This window comes from Pan paniscus, chromosome 5 (genome assembly GCF_029289425.2).
Source record: "Pan paniscus chromosome 5, NHGRI_mPanPan1-v2.0_pri, whole genome shotgun sequence".
Classification (NCBI taxonomy): Eukaryota; Metazoa; Chordata; class Mammalia; order Primates; family Hominidae; genus Pan; species Pan paniscus.
In genome coordinates, this window is record NC_073254.2 from 30,995,137 (window position 1) to 31,008,988 (window position 13,852).

The 13,852-nt window shown below is 45.8% G+C and overlaps 1 protein-coding gene across 1 annotated transcript; it reads right to left on the reverse strand.

Annotated features, from left to right (window-relative positions):
* Positions 1-20: 20 nt before the first annotated feature.
* Positions 21-110, reverse strand: LOC130541580 (uncharacterized). The gene has a single exon (XM_057302446.1). The coding sequence runs from the start codon at positions 108-110 to the stop codon at positions 21-23; it is 90 nt and encodes a 29-aa protein (XP_057158429.1).
* Between the last annotated feature and the right edge of the window lie 13,742 nt (positions 111-13,852).

Here is a 13,852-nt window from a genome sequence, read left to right on the forward strand (position 1 = left end):
CCCCCTCCACGGTGACTGTTTCACTGTCTGGCTGGCTCTGATTTTAGTCTGATAAACGGAAAGTCACATTTGATTTCTGTAGGGGATCCAGGCTCTTCATGAGGAATCATCTCCCCGTGGGTACAATCCGCCAACAGCAGCTCTGGATGCTGGGAAAGGGAAGAGGGCAGTGACAAAGGGAAAAGGAAAGGGAGGAGAAAGGGAAGGAGGGAAAGGACATCAGAACATGAGCACCGGGGAAAGAACATCTTTGGCAAGATTAAGACTAGGCCCTGGACTCAGTGTGAACTCCCATAACCCAATCATACCCCAAGCACTGAAGCAGAGAAAACACTAGCCAACACTTTGGGAGGCCGAGGCAGGCAGATCACGAGGTCAGGAGATTGAGACCATCCTGGCTAACATGGTGAAACCCCGTCTCTACCAAAAATAAAAAATAAAAAACAAATTTAGCCTGGTGTAACATTAGCTGGCACACGGCTGTAGTCCCAGCTACTTGAGAGGCTGAGGCAGGAGAATTGCTTGAACCCGGGAGGCAGAGGTTGCAGTGAGCCGAGATTGCACCATTGTACTCCAGCCTGGGCGACAGAGCGACACTCTGTCTCCAAAAACGAAACAAAACAACAACAACAACAACAACAACACTAGCCGTGGCAGCTGCACATCATAAAGGAAGATTATGAAGACACTGGGCAAGTGAACACTCTAACACATATATTTTTTAATGGAGTTAACAACTCCCCTAAGATGTTCTCAATACCCTCTCTCCTGTTTTTTTTTCTCCTTTTCTTCTTAAAGGGCAGATGATGCAGTTCTCAAATTTCCTTTTCAGAAATGTTGGTTCCATTTCTCACCTCTCCTTTGCCTGGCTGGAACATAAAATGAAGCCCTTGGAGAGCATGATACCAGCTGGACCCTGCCCTCAGAGCCAGGCACTGAGAAAAAGCAGGTTAGCAGTGAAAGTCCAGAATAGTCCTTGCACTCGATTTCTGAATCTTCATCTGCCAGAGCCACTACTCTCCAAGATTCCCCTTAGCTCTGGGTCCACACTGGACCTACGATTTCCTCTCCCTAATACACACACACACAAACACACACACACACGCCAACTCAGCAGAGGCCGCCAGAAATAATCCTGTTCTCTGCAAGTTTCAAAAGAATTCCCAGTACAGCCACTCATATGATGACAGAGTGAGACTGTTAAAAACCGAATTTGATTATGGTTAAAAAACCCAAATACCATACAAAAATAGGGCTAGTGCACTGAATGTTTTCTTAGTGGGTTACATGCTTGGTTTGTCCATCTCTCTCTTCCTTTTCAAGTTGTCGTTGAAGTTCCCCTTCACACCGTCCCCTTTCTCATTGGAAAGTAACAACTCGCCATTAACACTAGAGACGACAGCTCTTTCAGACAAATCAGATCAGTGTGTTCAAACCTGGACATACAAATGGTGACCCTGGAGCCAGTTCTTATGGACAAGTATCTCAGTCTCTTACTAACCACTGAAGTCTGAGTTACTGCTGCTGTGTGGGCAAACCAATGCCCAACAGACAAGAGGCCAAATATCAGTGGAACTGACATGACGCAGGCTAGCAAGCAGCGGATGTGATTGCTTCCACAGGTAGCAGCTGTAGGTATGCACAGTGCAACATGCTGTGATTCTGAGAGCTGTGGGATTGGGCTTTGGGAATTCCACACCCTTGGGTTTTGGTATCTCACATCCAGACCCTCTTTTCAATGATCTGATTTTCTTTCTTTCTTTCTTTCTTTCTTTGGAGAGATGGGGTCTTGCTATGTTAACCAGGCTGGTCTTGAACTCCTGGCCTCAAGAAATCCTCCTTCCTTGGCCTCCCAAAGTGCTAGGATTCCAGGCATGAGCCACTGTGTCTAGCCAATGATCCGATTTTAAAACAAACACAATAAAGTAGCGGCCTTCAGCATTCAATCCTTGTCCATGTTGGAGCAACACTGAAATCCCTACTGAAACACAACCCCCTTTCTCTACTCTGCCCCCTAATTTGTAACTATTTTTTAGAGGGGGCAATGATTTTTTTCCTTCCTTCCTTTTTTTTTTTTTTTTTTGAAAAGGTCTTGCTTCGTTGCTCAGACTGAAGTGCAGTGGCATGATCTCGGCTTGCTGCAACCTGTGCCTCCTGGGCTCAAGTGATCCTCCCACCTCAGCCTCCCAGGTAGCTGGGACTACAGGTGCACGCCACCACACCGGGCTAATTTTTGTACTTTTTGTAGAGGTGGGGTTTTGCCATGTTGGCCAGGCTGGTCTTGAACAGGCCTCAGTGATCCACCCACCTTGGCCTCCCGGTGCTGGGATTACAGGCATGAGCCACTGCAGCCAGCTTGGAAGGGGCAATGATTTAATGGCCCTTGTTGGTTTTGCTCCAACATCACCAATGAACATCATAATGAAATGACAAATGATACAACAGAAAGTTCTCAATCCTTAATGATTTTGATCAGATATCTAGGAAGGTGCAGGTTTAGAAATTTGGTGTCTCGATATCAAAGGACATTTCAGTAAGAATAGAATTTCTCATATGACAAGAGAGGCGCCTAAAGACTGGGACGGAAATGAAAACTAAGGTTAAAAAAACCCTAAAACACTTATGCTGAAGAAATGAAATGTTGAAGGAGTAATGTCACTTATTTACTCTTGCAACCCAGGTGTTTTTTTTTGAGATGGAGTCTCACTCTGTAGCCCAGGCTGGAGGGCAATGTGCCAATCTCGGCTCACTGCAACCTCCGCCTCCCGGGTTCAAGCGATTCTCCTGCCTCAGCCTCCTGAGTAGCTGGGATTATAGGCGCCTGCCACTATGCCTGGCTAATTTTTGTATTTTTAGTAGAGACGGAGTTTCACCATGTTGGCCAGGCTGGTCTCGAACTCCTGACCTCAAATGATCCACCAGCCTCGACCTCCCGAAGTGCTGGGATTACAGGCGTGAGCCACTGCGCCCTGCAAACCTAGGGTTTTTGTTAAGTGTCAAATAACTGTGTTCTGTACAGCCTTCCCTTGTAAAAAGAAGTTCTAATAATGAACTTTTATCTTTAAGTTTCAAGACTCACTCTTAAGAAAGGGAATGCCAAACGCTCCCACATTTCCATACCAACGAGCAAGGAAAACTCCTGCGTGAGACCTACTCAGAGAGAACCAGTCCATGCGCCCCCTGCTGGCCCTCCTGCAGCACTGATCCAATAAAACCCCACAGGGTTTCATGAGGGATATTTATGCAAGAGTGATGTGTCAGAATGCAAAATGAGAACATTTGCATATAGTAGGCCCAGCCAGTAAGGGAATAGGTTAATTAGCCCAAGGCAGCACTAGGGAAGAAAAAGCAGCGGCATAAAAGTCCTTTCAAAGCCAAGTAAAATGTCAAACACATTCAGGAAGGGTCTATTAGCAATGCAAATGTAACATTGCCTGTACAATTGAATGCACAATACACAAAACTAGAAAACTCCTCTGAAGGTACTTCTTTAGGAAGCCAGCTTTCGTAAATCTGAAAAAGAATGCTGACTTGGTTCTCAGTAGTGCTCAGGTTTAATTATACTGTTTATTTGAGAGACATCGGCTTAGTCAGCCCTGAAGACTCACTGGACTGGTCTTCTGCGAAATGATTGCTAAGACATATTGGCCTTAACACACAAATCCGAATTTATTCTTCTGAAAACTTATCCATTGATAAACAGCATCTTTTCCAGAGATTGCCAATGAGAAATCAAGGACACAATGATTAAGACAGCAGTTGCAGCGAGCTGGGGCCAAACCGATAAAAATTTCCACCCATCCTCCTCCTACATTTAGGGCTATTTACCAGTGCAGCACGGAGCAGACAGGGCTCCCTAACGCTGAGGTATGTGTCCCTTCTCTGGGCCCCGTAAGCTTTCAGTACTGATAAGGGGAAACCCACGGGTAGAGATTGGGTCTTGCTGTATTTTCAATGAACCACCAGAGGGCGCCCCAGGATGGCACCACATTCCTGGTCTATCGGGTGATCGTGGGACGAAACAACAAAGAAGTAACTTATGAAGGTGGAAAAGTAGATTTGGAAAATAAGGAAGAGAGAAAAAGAAACGAAAGAAGAAAAAAGAAAAAAGGAGAGTGGGATTTCTGCTCTTAGAGTCTCTAGTTGCAGACAACTGGCCTCTGGGTCCTGAATCGCCCTCCCAGGGGCCCCCCGAGGAGTTTATCTCTGGAAGCACCTGCCACAACAAAAAGATTTCTTCCAAACATGGGGCCATGCACAATTATATCAATGCCAAATTACCAGAGAGCCACATATGCAGATCGCACTGTTTAAACATTCCTATTGGAAAAGGGAAATTGGAGGGAGAGCTAATAGATGAATCAAGACAAATGTATTTAGAGTTTGCTACCTATGGTTTGCCTGATAATCACTGTTCTGAATACATTCATCTTAAGCCGCTTTAGAGCTACATTAACTATCTCTCTATCATAATTTCTAAATTTAGCCCAGTGGTATAAGGCTTTGCTAGTCGAAGTGTGGTCCTCCGACCCGTGACATCAGCATCCTCTGCAAGTTTGCTGGAAATGCAGACTCTCAGGCCCCACCCAGTCCTGCATTTTAACAAGATATCCAGATGATTCTATGCACAGTAAGGTTTGAGAAACCCTCGTAGCTATCCGATTAAATTTTCTACTGCTAAACTCTTAAGCAAATTAAACATCTCTAGCCTCTTCCTAATGGAGCAGGCACTGGGAAACCAAACTAGGTGTTGTACGTAAACACAGAGTTGATGGAGCCTCGGAGATAAACATCTAATATTTAGGTGATGCTCCACTGCTTCCTCTGGGGTCATCTAAACCTAATACGGCTGCAAATAACAAATGCCGCTTTTCTTCTGGTTCTTTACACAACTGCAGAGAAATATACTTTAAAAAGGCTATTATCATAAATTTTATACACAACTCAATCATTCCCAGGAAGAAAAATGAAATTTAACAAAGGAAGCTCCACACTTCTTTCTTTGCTATAATTTCATTTTGAGAAATTTTTTGCTATTACCATGGATTCAGACTGCTTGGGAAGTGATAGGAAAATGAGATGCTTCTGTGCTAGGGATGTGGGGAATATATGCCCACTGACTGCAAGTCCAGTAAATAGCAGCCAACTGCTCAGAATGGAAGATGCTCTTAGAATTTGATATATAAACTCCTAAAAATACATCTTAAACCTAGGGCAAGAAAACGGGTTGCTTTTCCTACACCCCCAATCCTGTGTTTCTCAGTTTGAATGAACCCATGGCTGCCTGGCCTGTATGTCTATGGACAAACAGGGCACGGCTTCAGCTTTAAAGAAGAGGAAGAACAGGCTGATGAGCTTGTGCCAGGACTGGAAAAACTATGTATGCGAACACTGAAGAGGGCAGAATAGCTGGGTGTGAGGACAGAGGTTACTTGGGCATGTCAAGGATTCTCAAAGTGCTGACTCACCAATCTCCTTCCAGCTTTATTACATCACTAAACTGGAAGGCCTGTGTGGTGCACTGGCAGAAAGCACTTCATTTTGGCCAAGCATTAAAAACAGGTCCAAACCCGACATGCTTGGAGTATCTAGAATGGAGAAAGGTGGATTGGATGATAGCTATAATTAGATGCCTTTATGGTTGACTGAACAGGCATGCCCCCAAAGTGGATCACACATTCATTCATCAAACACTCATTCCGTTTCTAGTATGTACGATGGGGACCTCAATTGTTCAATGTCAGTGTGAAGCAAATGGTATGCAGAACTCTATTTTTAGTTCTGTTCTATTCAATACTAATACAGTGTTTTGGTTATCATATTTCGAAGTAACAGAAGGCTGGAAGGGATATATGTTGCAATTAAGATTCAAATATATCTTAAGAAGCCGGAAGTGATGGTACCAAACCAGGAAAATTAAGATCAATGAGAATAAATGTAAATGCCTGCCCTTGGTTTCAACAGCTCAATTAGCCTATTAGCAGGGTTGAAGAGATCTGGTTTAATAATGGTTTCAATGAAAGAGCCCAGGAAGTTTTTGTTTGACTATACACTCAATATGAACAACCATTTGGTAGGGTTCTTAAAAAGTGTAGTAATTATAACCTTCATTAAAAAAAATATAATGTTCAGGCTGGGTTCAGTGGCTCACACCTGTAATCCCAGCACTTTGGGAGCCCAGGAGCTCAAGGCCAGCCTGGACAACATATCGAGATTCTGTCTCTACAAAAAATAAAAAAAATTAGCTAGGCATGGTGGTTTGCATCTGTGGTCCTAGCTACCCAGGAGGCTAAGGCAGGAGGATTGCTTGAGCCCAGGAGGTTGAGGCTGCAGTGAGCCATGATTGCTCCACTGCACTCCAGCCTAGGTGATAAAGCAAGACCCTGTCTCAAGAAAAGAGAAAGAAAACAATGTTCAGAATAAGGGAATACATACTGCAACCATAGATGGCACGGGTAAAGCCACAGTTGAAATCCTGCTGCAAAGGCACGTGGGAAGGATGGGGCATGTCTAGGGGGAGTGTTCAGTTGCGCAAGAGGTCTAGAGGCAAGCAGGTGAGTAACAGCTGAGACAACTGGGAATGAGTGCCCTGGGGAAGAACAGAAAAAGCTGCAGCATTAGGAAGCAATGAGGATGGTTAAAAATGGACTGGGCTGCCTCATGAGTCAGGGATCTCTGGGTCACCCCAAGGGTCAGGATAGAAACTCAGGGATATGGGGTAGGGGTCCCTGCCCTGGTTGGGTGTTCGAACTACTTACTCTACATTTTTTTTGCCATTAGGAACATTCTGAGACTGTGATTCCACTCTGTGTCAAGGTGGCTGGCTTGTCATCCCAGTCTACTGTCACAATTTCTTCTTGCTGTGTCCTCAGTGGAAACTGACTATTGACCTTCTCTTCCATGTCTATCTAGCATGGAGCTTCATGGGGCAGGCCTATTGGCCCAAAATGAGGAGGCTCCTGAAGGGGACTGAAGGCCCTGTCTAGGGACATCCAGGCCAGAAACAACCAGAGAGGCGAGCTGGGACCTGGCACAACTTTGTAGAAGATGCTGTCTGAGAGCCTCGCCCCAATGCGCTCGGGTTTCCCTTCTCGGCTCTGCACCCCTGGGACATGGGATCTTGCTCTTCACGGAAGTGTAGTGAGTGAGAAGAGAAAAAGCAAGAAATGAAAGCTCGTAATCCAAGCTAGAAGGAGTCCACACGAGGGCCTAAGGACATAAAAAATAAATAATTTTATGTATCTTAATTTTTATCATGAATAAGGAAGGACAGTGGGTTGAATGGTAGATCCCTAAAAGTTATGCCCACTCAGAACCTGGGAATGGCTTTATTTGGAAAAAGGGTCTTTGCAGATGTAATTATGGATTTGGAAATGAGATCATGCTGGATGATCCAGGTGGGCCCTCAATTCAAAGACAAATGTCCTTATAAGAGAAAGGCAGAGAAAGATGTGAGATGTACAGAGGCAAAGGCCCTGTGGAGGCAGAGGCAGAGAGACTGGAATGACGCAGTCCCAAGCCAAGGATCACCCGAAGCTATTAGAAGCAGCAAGAAGCAAGGAAAGATTATCCCCTAGAGCCTATGAAGGGAACATGGCTCCACCAGCACCTTAATTTTAGACTTCAAGCCTCCAGGAGTGTTAGAGAATACTTTTCTGTTGTTTTAAGCCACGATATGTTTTGGTAATTTATTATGGCAGCCCTAAGAAACCAATCCAAATATCTTCCATTTATTGATTACTTATTATACATGCCAAGAATCTTACTTAAATATCTCATTTACTCTTCATAACAAATTTGTGAGGTTTGTATCGTTATCTCCATTTTCCAGATAAGGACACTGAGGTTTTCCCAAGGCCATACAGTCAGAGGTAGAACTAGCACTGGAAATCACTTTCTTAGTCTACCCAACCATGATGCGGGTTACACTCACCTCCTGGCTATGGCGATGGCAGCCTCATAGCAAATATGCCTATTTATTTTTCATGTAGAAAAGGGACAGAATGCACAGGGATAAGTAGGGGAAAAGATGTCTAGGGGACCTCTGCACCACGTTGACACTAATCAAGAACTGCAGCTGGTGAGACGTTCAGTAAGGAAGAGACTGATCAGTGACCAAGGAAGAGAGGTCAGGATGTTTGTATTTCCCAGGCAAGCGAGCAGGGGACCTCAGGCTCAGCAGCCAAGTTCAAGACCACCCACCCAATTGTGATCCAGGCCATAGGAGTGGTGAGACTGCAGAAGGAGCCTCTGGCACAGGTCGGACGTGAGGAACTGAGAGCACTAACATGCTTTTGAAACAAGCTCTCTCCCTCTAGTGTCACAAGAAGCAAGTTCAAGCCTGCAACCTGGCACAGGCTCCCCTGAGTCCGTGGCAGCCAGCAGCACACACCACATTTTCCTTTTCTTTGAGGCAAGACCTTCCTGGGGGTGGTTGGGTCGGGGGAATCTGCCACTACCACTGCCAGCTGGGATTGCAGTGGGTCAAGCAAAGGCAGGAGAAAAGCAGCCCCACTACTTATATTATCAGCACCACGAATAGTAGTGTTTTTTGACCCCATGCATCTATAGACTTTTTTGGCAATGGATACGACTATACTTGAAGCAATGATTAAAAAATTTAAATCCACCCAAAATAATAGTCTCATTCGGGTGGTCGCTGGCTTGGGTAGCTCTGCGTCCAGTGGGGAGTTGTTCTTTGATTAAGGGCCTTGAAGGGGAGGCTGGAAAGAATTCCTCAAGACACACAGCTGCACTGGCTGCCATTCTGCTGACCTTGTCTGCTTGGCACGTGGTTAAGTTGCTGTCTCCCTTATCCCTAAGTGGGGCTGAGTGATTTGCTACTACCTGTCCACATAATGGAGGGCCAGGCTTCATCAATTCTTAGATTCCTGGCTTCTGCCATTGCTATTCGTAGTGAGCAGATGACAGTTCTGGGGGTGCAGTTAGTGAGCTCTGCCACCCCTGGAAACATCAGGACATCGGCCATGTGGCTGGGGTCCCCCTGCGTGGCTCATGGCACATGTCCGTGAGAGCTGGAGGATCAGCCTGGATGAGGAAGGAGGAGGGGCGGGGCCACAGCTGGGCTGGGCCATCCCTAGAAGCCGGCTCACATGGAAAACGCGCTGTAGTGGCTGTGTAGCCAGTGTCTCTGGCGGCCTGCCCATGCCGGAATTCCTGGAAAGGCTCAAGATGGAAAAATAACCATCTGGATCCAAGCTGGTCCCAAATGAATTGTCTGACAGAGGTTGAGTTGGAGTTTTTAAGAAAAGCTGGAAATGCCTTTCTGTCAAGACCTTTCCTGATTCAATACAGAAGCAAATACTTTTTTGCTTTAAAGCGTAGTGCATTCCAGGTTAGCTACCCGGGGGCACCCACGTTTCTGTTTATCCACCACTCTGGTTGAAGGCTGGGAACAGTTACACAGATGCTTTCCACACTGCCTGGAGTTAGTGGTTCTCATCCCAGTCCAGACTAACTTGTTTCAAAGTGAGAGGAAGTGAGCCCTCTTCATTATCTTATTTCAGGGACTGATGCAAGAAGATGAAAAGTATTGGCCAAGGTAACACAGTAAGAACTGGGGTCAGGAGGATGAGAACCTGTCACTTTGACTCTCACTTGAATGTTTCTTACCACCACTGTGATAGATCTCACTACCCGATGCACGAAGCATTCACATCCACTGTCCTATTTAGAATATCAAGATAAATATTAATATTATTATTACTAACAATGATGATAATAGATCAATAATATTCCACTGCTATTACTACTAAGGACACACAGAATTGTAGTTAGAGTGGGCTACACCGTAAGGTAGAGAACAGGTTCAAACCTTGGCTTTACCCCAAACCACCTATGTTATCCATTTTTAAAAATATAATTTTGGCCGGGCGTGGTGGCTCATGCCTGCAATCCCAGCACTTTAGGAGGCTGAGGCGGGCGGATTGCGAGGTCAGGAGATTGAGACCATCCTAGATAACACAGTGAAATCCTGTCTCTACTAAAAATACAAAAAATGAGCCAGGCGTGGTGGCAGGCGCCTGTAGTCCCAGCTACGAGGGAGGCTAAGGCAGGAGAATCGCTTGAACCCAGGAGGCGGAGGTTGCAGTGAGCCGAGATCACACCACTGCACTCCAGCCTGGGCGACAGAGCGAGACTCCATCTCAAAATAATAATAATAATTTTAATTTTACTTACAATTATACATGTGCCCAAGTTTAATGAGGCAAAAATTTCATTTCAACAATGTGTAAAGTTGTAATCTCTGCCTTTAAAATGGGGAAGAATTAACATGCACAGTGCCTAGTATAACACACACTCAGTACATGGTCGCCATCGTAGTTATAATTCAATAAACATTTCCTCATGAATTCTCAGTGATCACCCACACTTATCTGTTGCTCATCTCTCCTGGCCATGATGTAATCAATACAACACCTTCAAACTATCAATTCTTTCAAACATCTGTTTTTTCCTCACATCTGTGATAGAAAAAGAGGAAGTGATGGGTGTTTGAGAGTTCATTTTTTTCTTCACTTGATAGATGGGATAATATTTATAAGTGCCCAATGTGCAGACCCCTATGCCCACCAACAAGAAGGAAGGCAATTCAGCACACAAGCAGAATAAACAGAAAGCTCAGACGCTAAACTCAAGGATGGCATTTCCAGGGAAGGGTTAAGTGCAATGCCTCCGTGTTTCACTCTGCCTGCTTTTCCACAATACTTTTTGGATGAGTAATTCCCAAGACGCATGGTGGGGAAATGCAGAATCCTCCTTCCACATCCCGCAGGGAAGGCTGCCAGCTGTCTACCCGCACACACACTCACGAGCTTCACCACACAACACGATGCAAAGCGCCAGCAACTGCTCCAGGAGGCCTAGGCTGGATCCTGCCAGCCACCAGGGGGCTGGGTTTCCAGGACATTAGACAGCCCCAGTCTACAACAGAGAACATAAAACTCTCCATCAAGTCAGGAAAAAGGTCTCGTGGGAACTGAGGTACTCTGGGAGAGTCTTAAAACTATTCACTGTCCTTGGTGTGGCTGAATGAAAGCAAAGCCAATGCCTCCAGATAATTCATAAACTAACCAGCTGTTCCTCCAGGTGTCACACATTGGCTTACCTTCTATGGTGGTTTCAGTCACTGAGACACTGCACAATTCAATGCTCTCGACTGCAAAGACCCCAAGACCTCCCGGGACCCAGGCTCTCTAAGGCACAGCAGGCAGGACAAGTCACGATGCTTACTTTGTGCAGGCTACAGCAATGCTTTACATATAAATAACAACTAGCATATGATCACCCCATTTCAAAGACAAGGACATTGAAGCTCAGAGTGTAAGCCACTTGCCTAAGATTACATGGCTGAAAAAGGGCAGAAACAACACACAAAAAATCCTAATATGAAAACTTGGGATCTAGTTCTTGGGTTGTGTAGTGGGTCATTAGTGTGTAGTGAAGAATTTTTTTTCTTTTTTAAGACGGAGTCTCACTCTGTCACCATGCTGTAGTGCAGTGGCATGATCTCGGCTCACTGCAACCTCTGCCTCCTGGGTTCAAGCGATTCTCCTGCCTCAGCCTTCCAAGAAGCTGGGACTACAGGCGCATGCCACCATGCCCAGCTAATTTTTGTATTTTTAGTAGAGACAGGGTTTCACCATGTTGGCCAGGATGGTCTCGATCTCTTGACTTCGCGGTCTGCCCACCTCGGCCTCCCAAAGTGCTGGGATTACAGGTATGAGCCACCGCGCCTGACCATGAAGAATTTAACCTCACCCAAACTCAGGTCTGGCCTTTGCCCCCACCTGTGGGGAGGTGATCTCTCGGCCTCTGGAATGTCCTGCCTCATAGGAGTATGTTTATTGGCCACTGGATGGAGTAACAATGTGATTTATGATGGGGGCTTTGGGCCATGAGGTATACGTTCCAACCTCAGAGGAACTAATAATGAAAGATATTTGCCTGATCTCCAGGAGGGCCTAGGGACTAGAGGTCAGTCATGAGGTCAGTAGCAATTGAGCTCCATTAAAAACTCTAGATGCTGAGGCTCGCGTGAGCTTCCCTGGTTGGTGATTCTCCACATCATGGCTGGGAGGAGGTAATGCTGTTCATGACTTCATGGGCAGAGGGCAACAGAAGCCCCATGTCTGGACCCCTCTAGACCTCTCCTATATGCCTCTTACCCTGGCTAAGTTTAACATGTATCCTTTCCCTGTAATAACTATAACCATGAGTAGAACAGCTTTCAGTGAGTTCTGTGAGTCCTTTTACTGAATTATCAAAACGGAGGGTGGTCTGGGAAACCCCCTGAACTTGCAATTCGTGGTGCAGGCACTGCTCTCTCTAACGTTGTAGTTGGTCACCTTCTTATAGCTAGTGATGGTTATACACTTAAATAGGCCAAGTAATAAAATATAACAACGTTGAAGTAACATCCATCAGCATTCAGTGATAAGAATGCCTTGTGAAACAATAATTAGGTTAATCTAAATTGGTATACCCCAAACTGTGGCCAGGGAACAGGCAGATGGGTGGTACAGAAAGGAACAGGGATATATATTACTCAGTGTAATGTCACCAGGGCCAAAGGCTCAGAGAAAGCCTCCCTGTGGAAATCTCCCCAATGGCACACACATGTAAGAAGCACTGAGTGGATCGATTTTTGGGGTACAGAGTTCAAAGTGTTGGAGCAATGGGGGAACACATCAGCTAACTTCCAGTGTCTTAATATCCTCAGCCCACTGAGTGAAACTGACTTACTAGAAATCTACCATGGTCATAGAATACTGAACATCCCAACAGACCAAATGAGGAGTTGGCTCCCGCACTTGGCTCTGCAGACTTTGGGGACATATTTCCTCCACAATACAGAGGAGGATGCACATGTACCTGGGACACTACTGGTTTCACTGTGTTTGTGGTCATGCTGAATAATGGTGTATCAGTGGCAGCAGCTCTGGCTGAGAGACCAGAACCCTTGCAGCCTTAGTACTAGGGCCATACTCTCTCACCTGCAGAATAAGAAATCAATGCTGACGGCACATCAGACTCACCCAGGGAGCTTTTAAAAACATAATGTCCAGATCTACCCCAGACCAACTGAATAAGAATCCCTAGATGTTGGGACCACCACTGGCATTTTAGGAAATGTACCAGGGGATTCTAATTTGCAGCCAGAGGTGAGAACCTCTGGTATAGAGGATTTTTTGTTTTGTTTTTTTTTTTTTTTTTTTGAGACAGAGTCTCGCTCTGTCCCCCAGGCTGGAATGCAGTGGCGTGATCTCGGCTCACTGCAAGCTCCACCTCCCGGGTTCACACCATTCTCCTGCCTCAGCCTCCCGAGTAGCTGGGACTACAGGCACCCACCACCACGCCTGGCTAATTTTTTTGTATTTTTAGTAGAGATGGGGTTTCACCGTGTTAGCCAGGATGGTCTTGATCTCCTGACCTCTTGATCTGCCTGCCTCGGCCTCCCAAAGTACTGGGATTATAGGCGTGAGCCACCGCACCCAGCTGGTATAGAGGATCTTTAAGCCCCCTAACCCCATCTGTCCTTGGCAGTATGTCTCAGTGATTTTTTTTTTTTTTTTTTGAGACGGAGTCTCGCTCTGTCACCCAGGCTGGTGTGCAATGGGTGCAGTCTCGGCTCACTGCACCTCCCAGGTTCAAGTGATTCTCCTGCCTCAGCCTCCCAAGTAGTTGGGATTACAGGTGCCTGCCACCACACCTGGCTATGTTATTTTTATTTTTATTTTTGGTAGAGACGGGGTTTTACCATGTTGGCCAGGCTGGTCTCGAACTCCTGACCTGAGCGATCCACCTACCTTGGCCTCCCAACATGCTGGGA

Bases quoted from the DNA above. Each gene is read 5' to 3' on its own strand.
- LOC130541580 (XM_057302446.1), bottom strand. From the start codon at position 110: ATGATTCCTCATGAAGAGCCTGGATCCCCTACAGAAATCAAATGTGAC.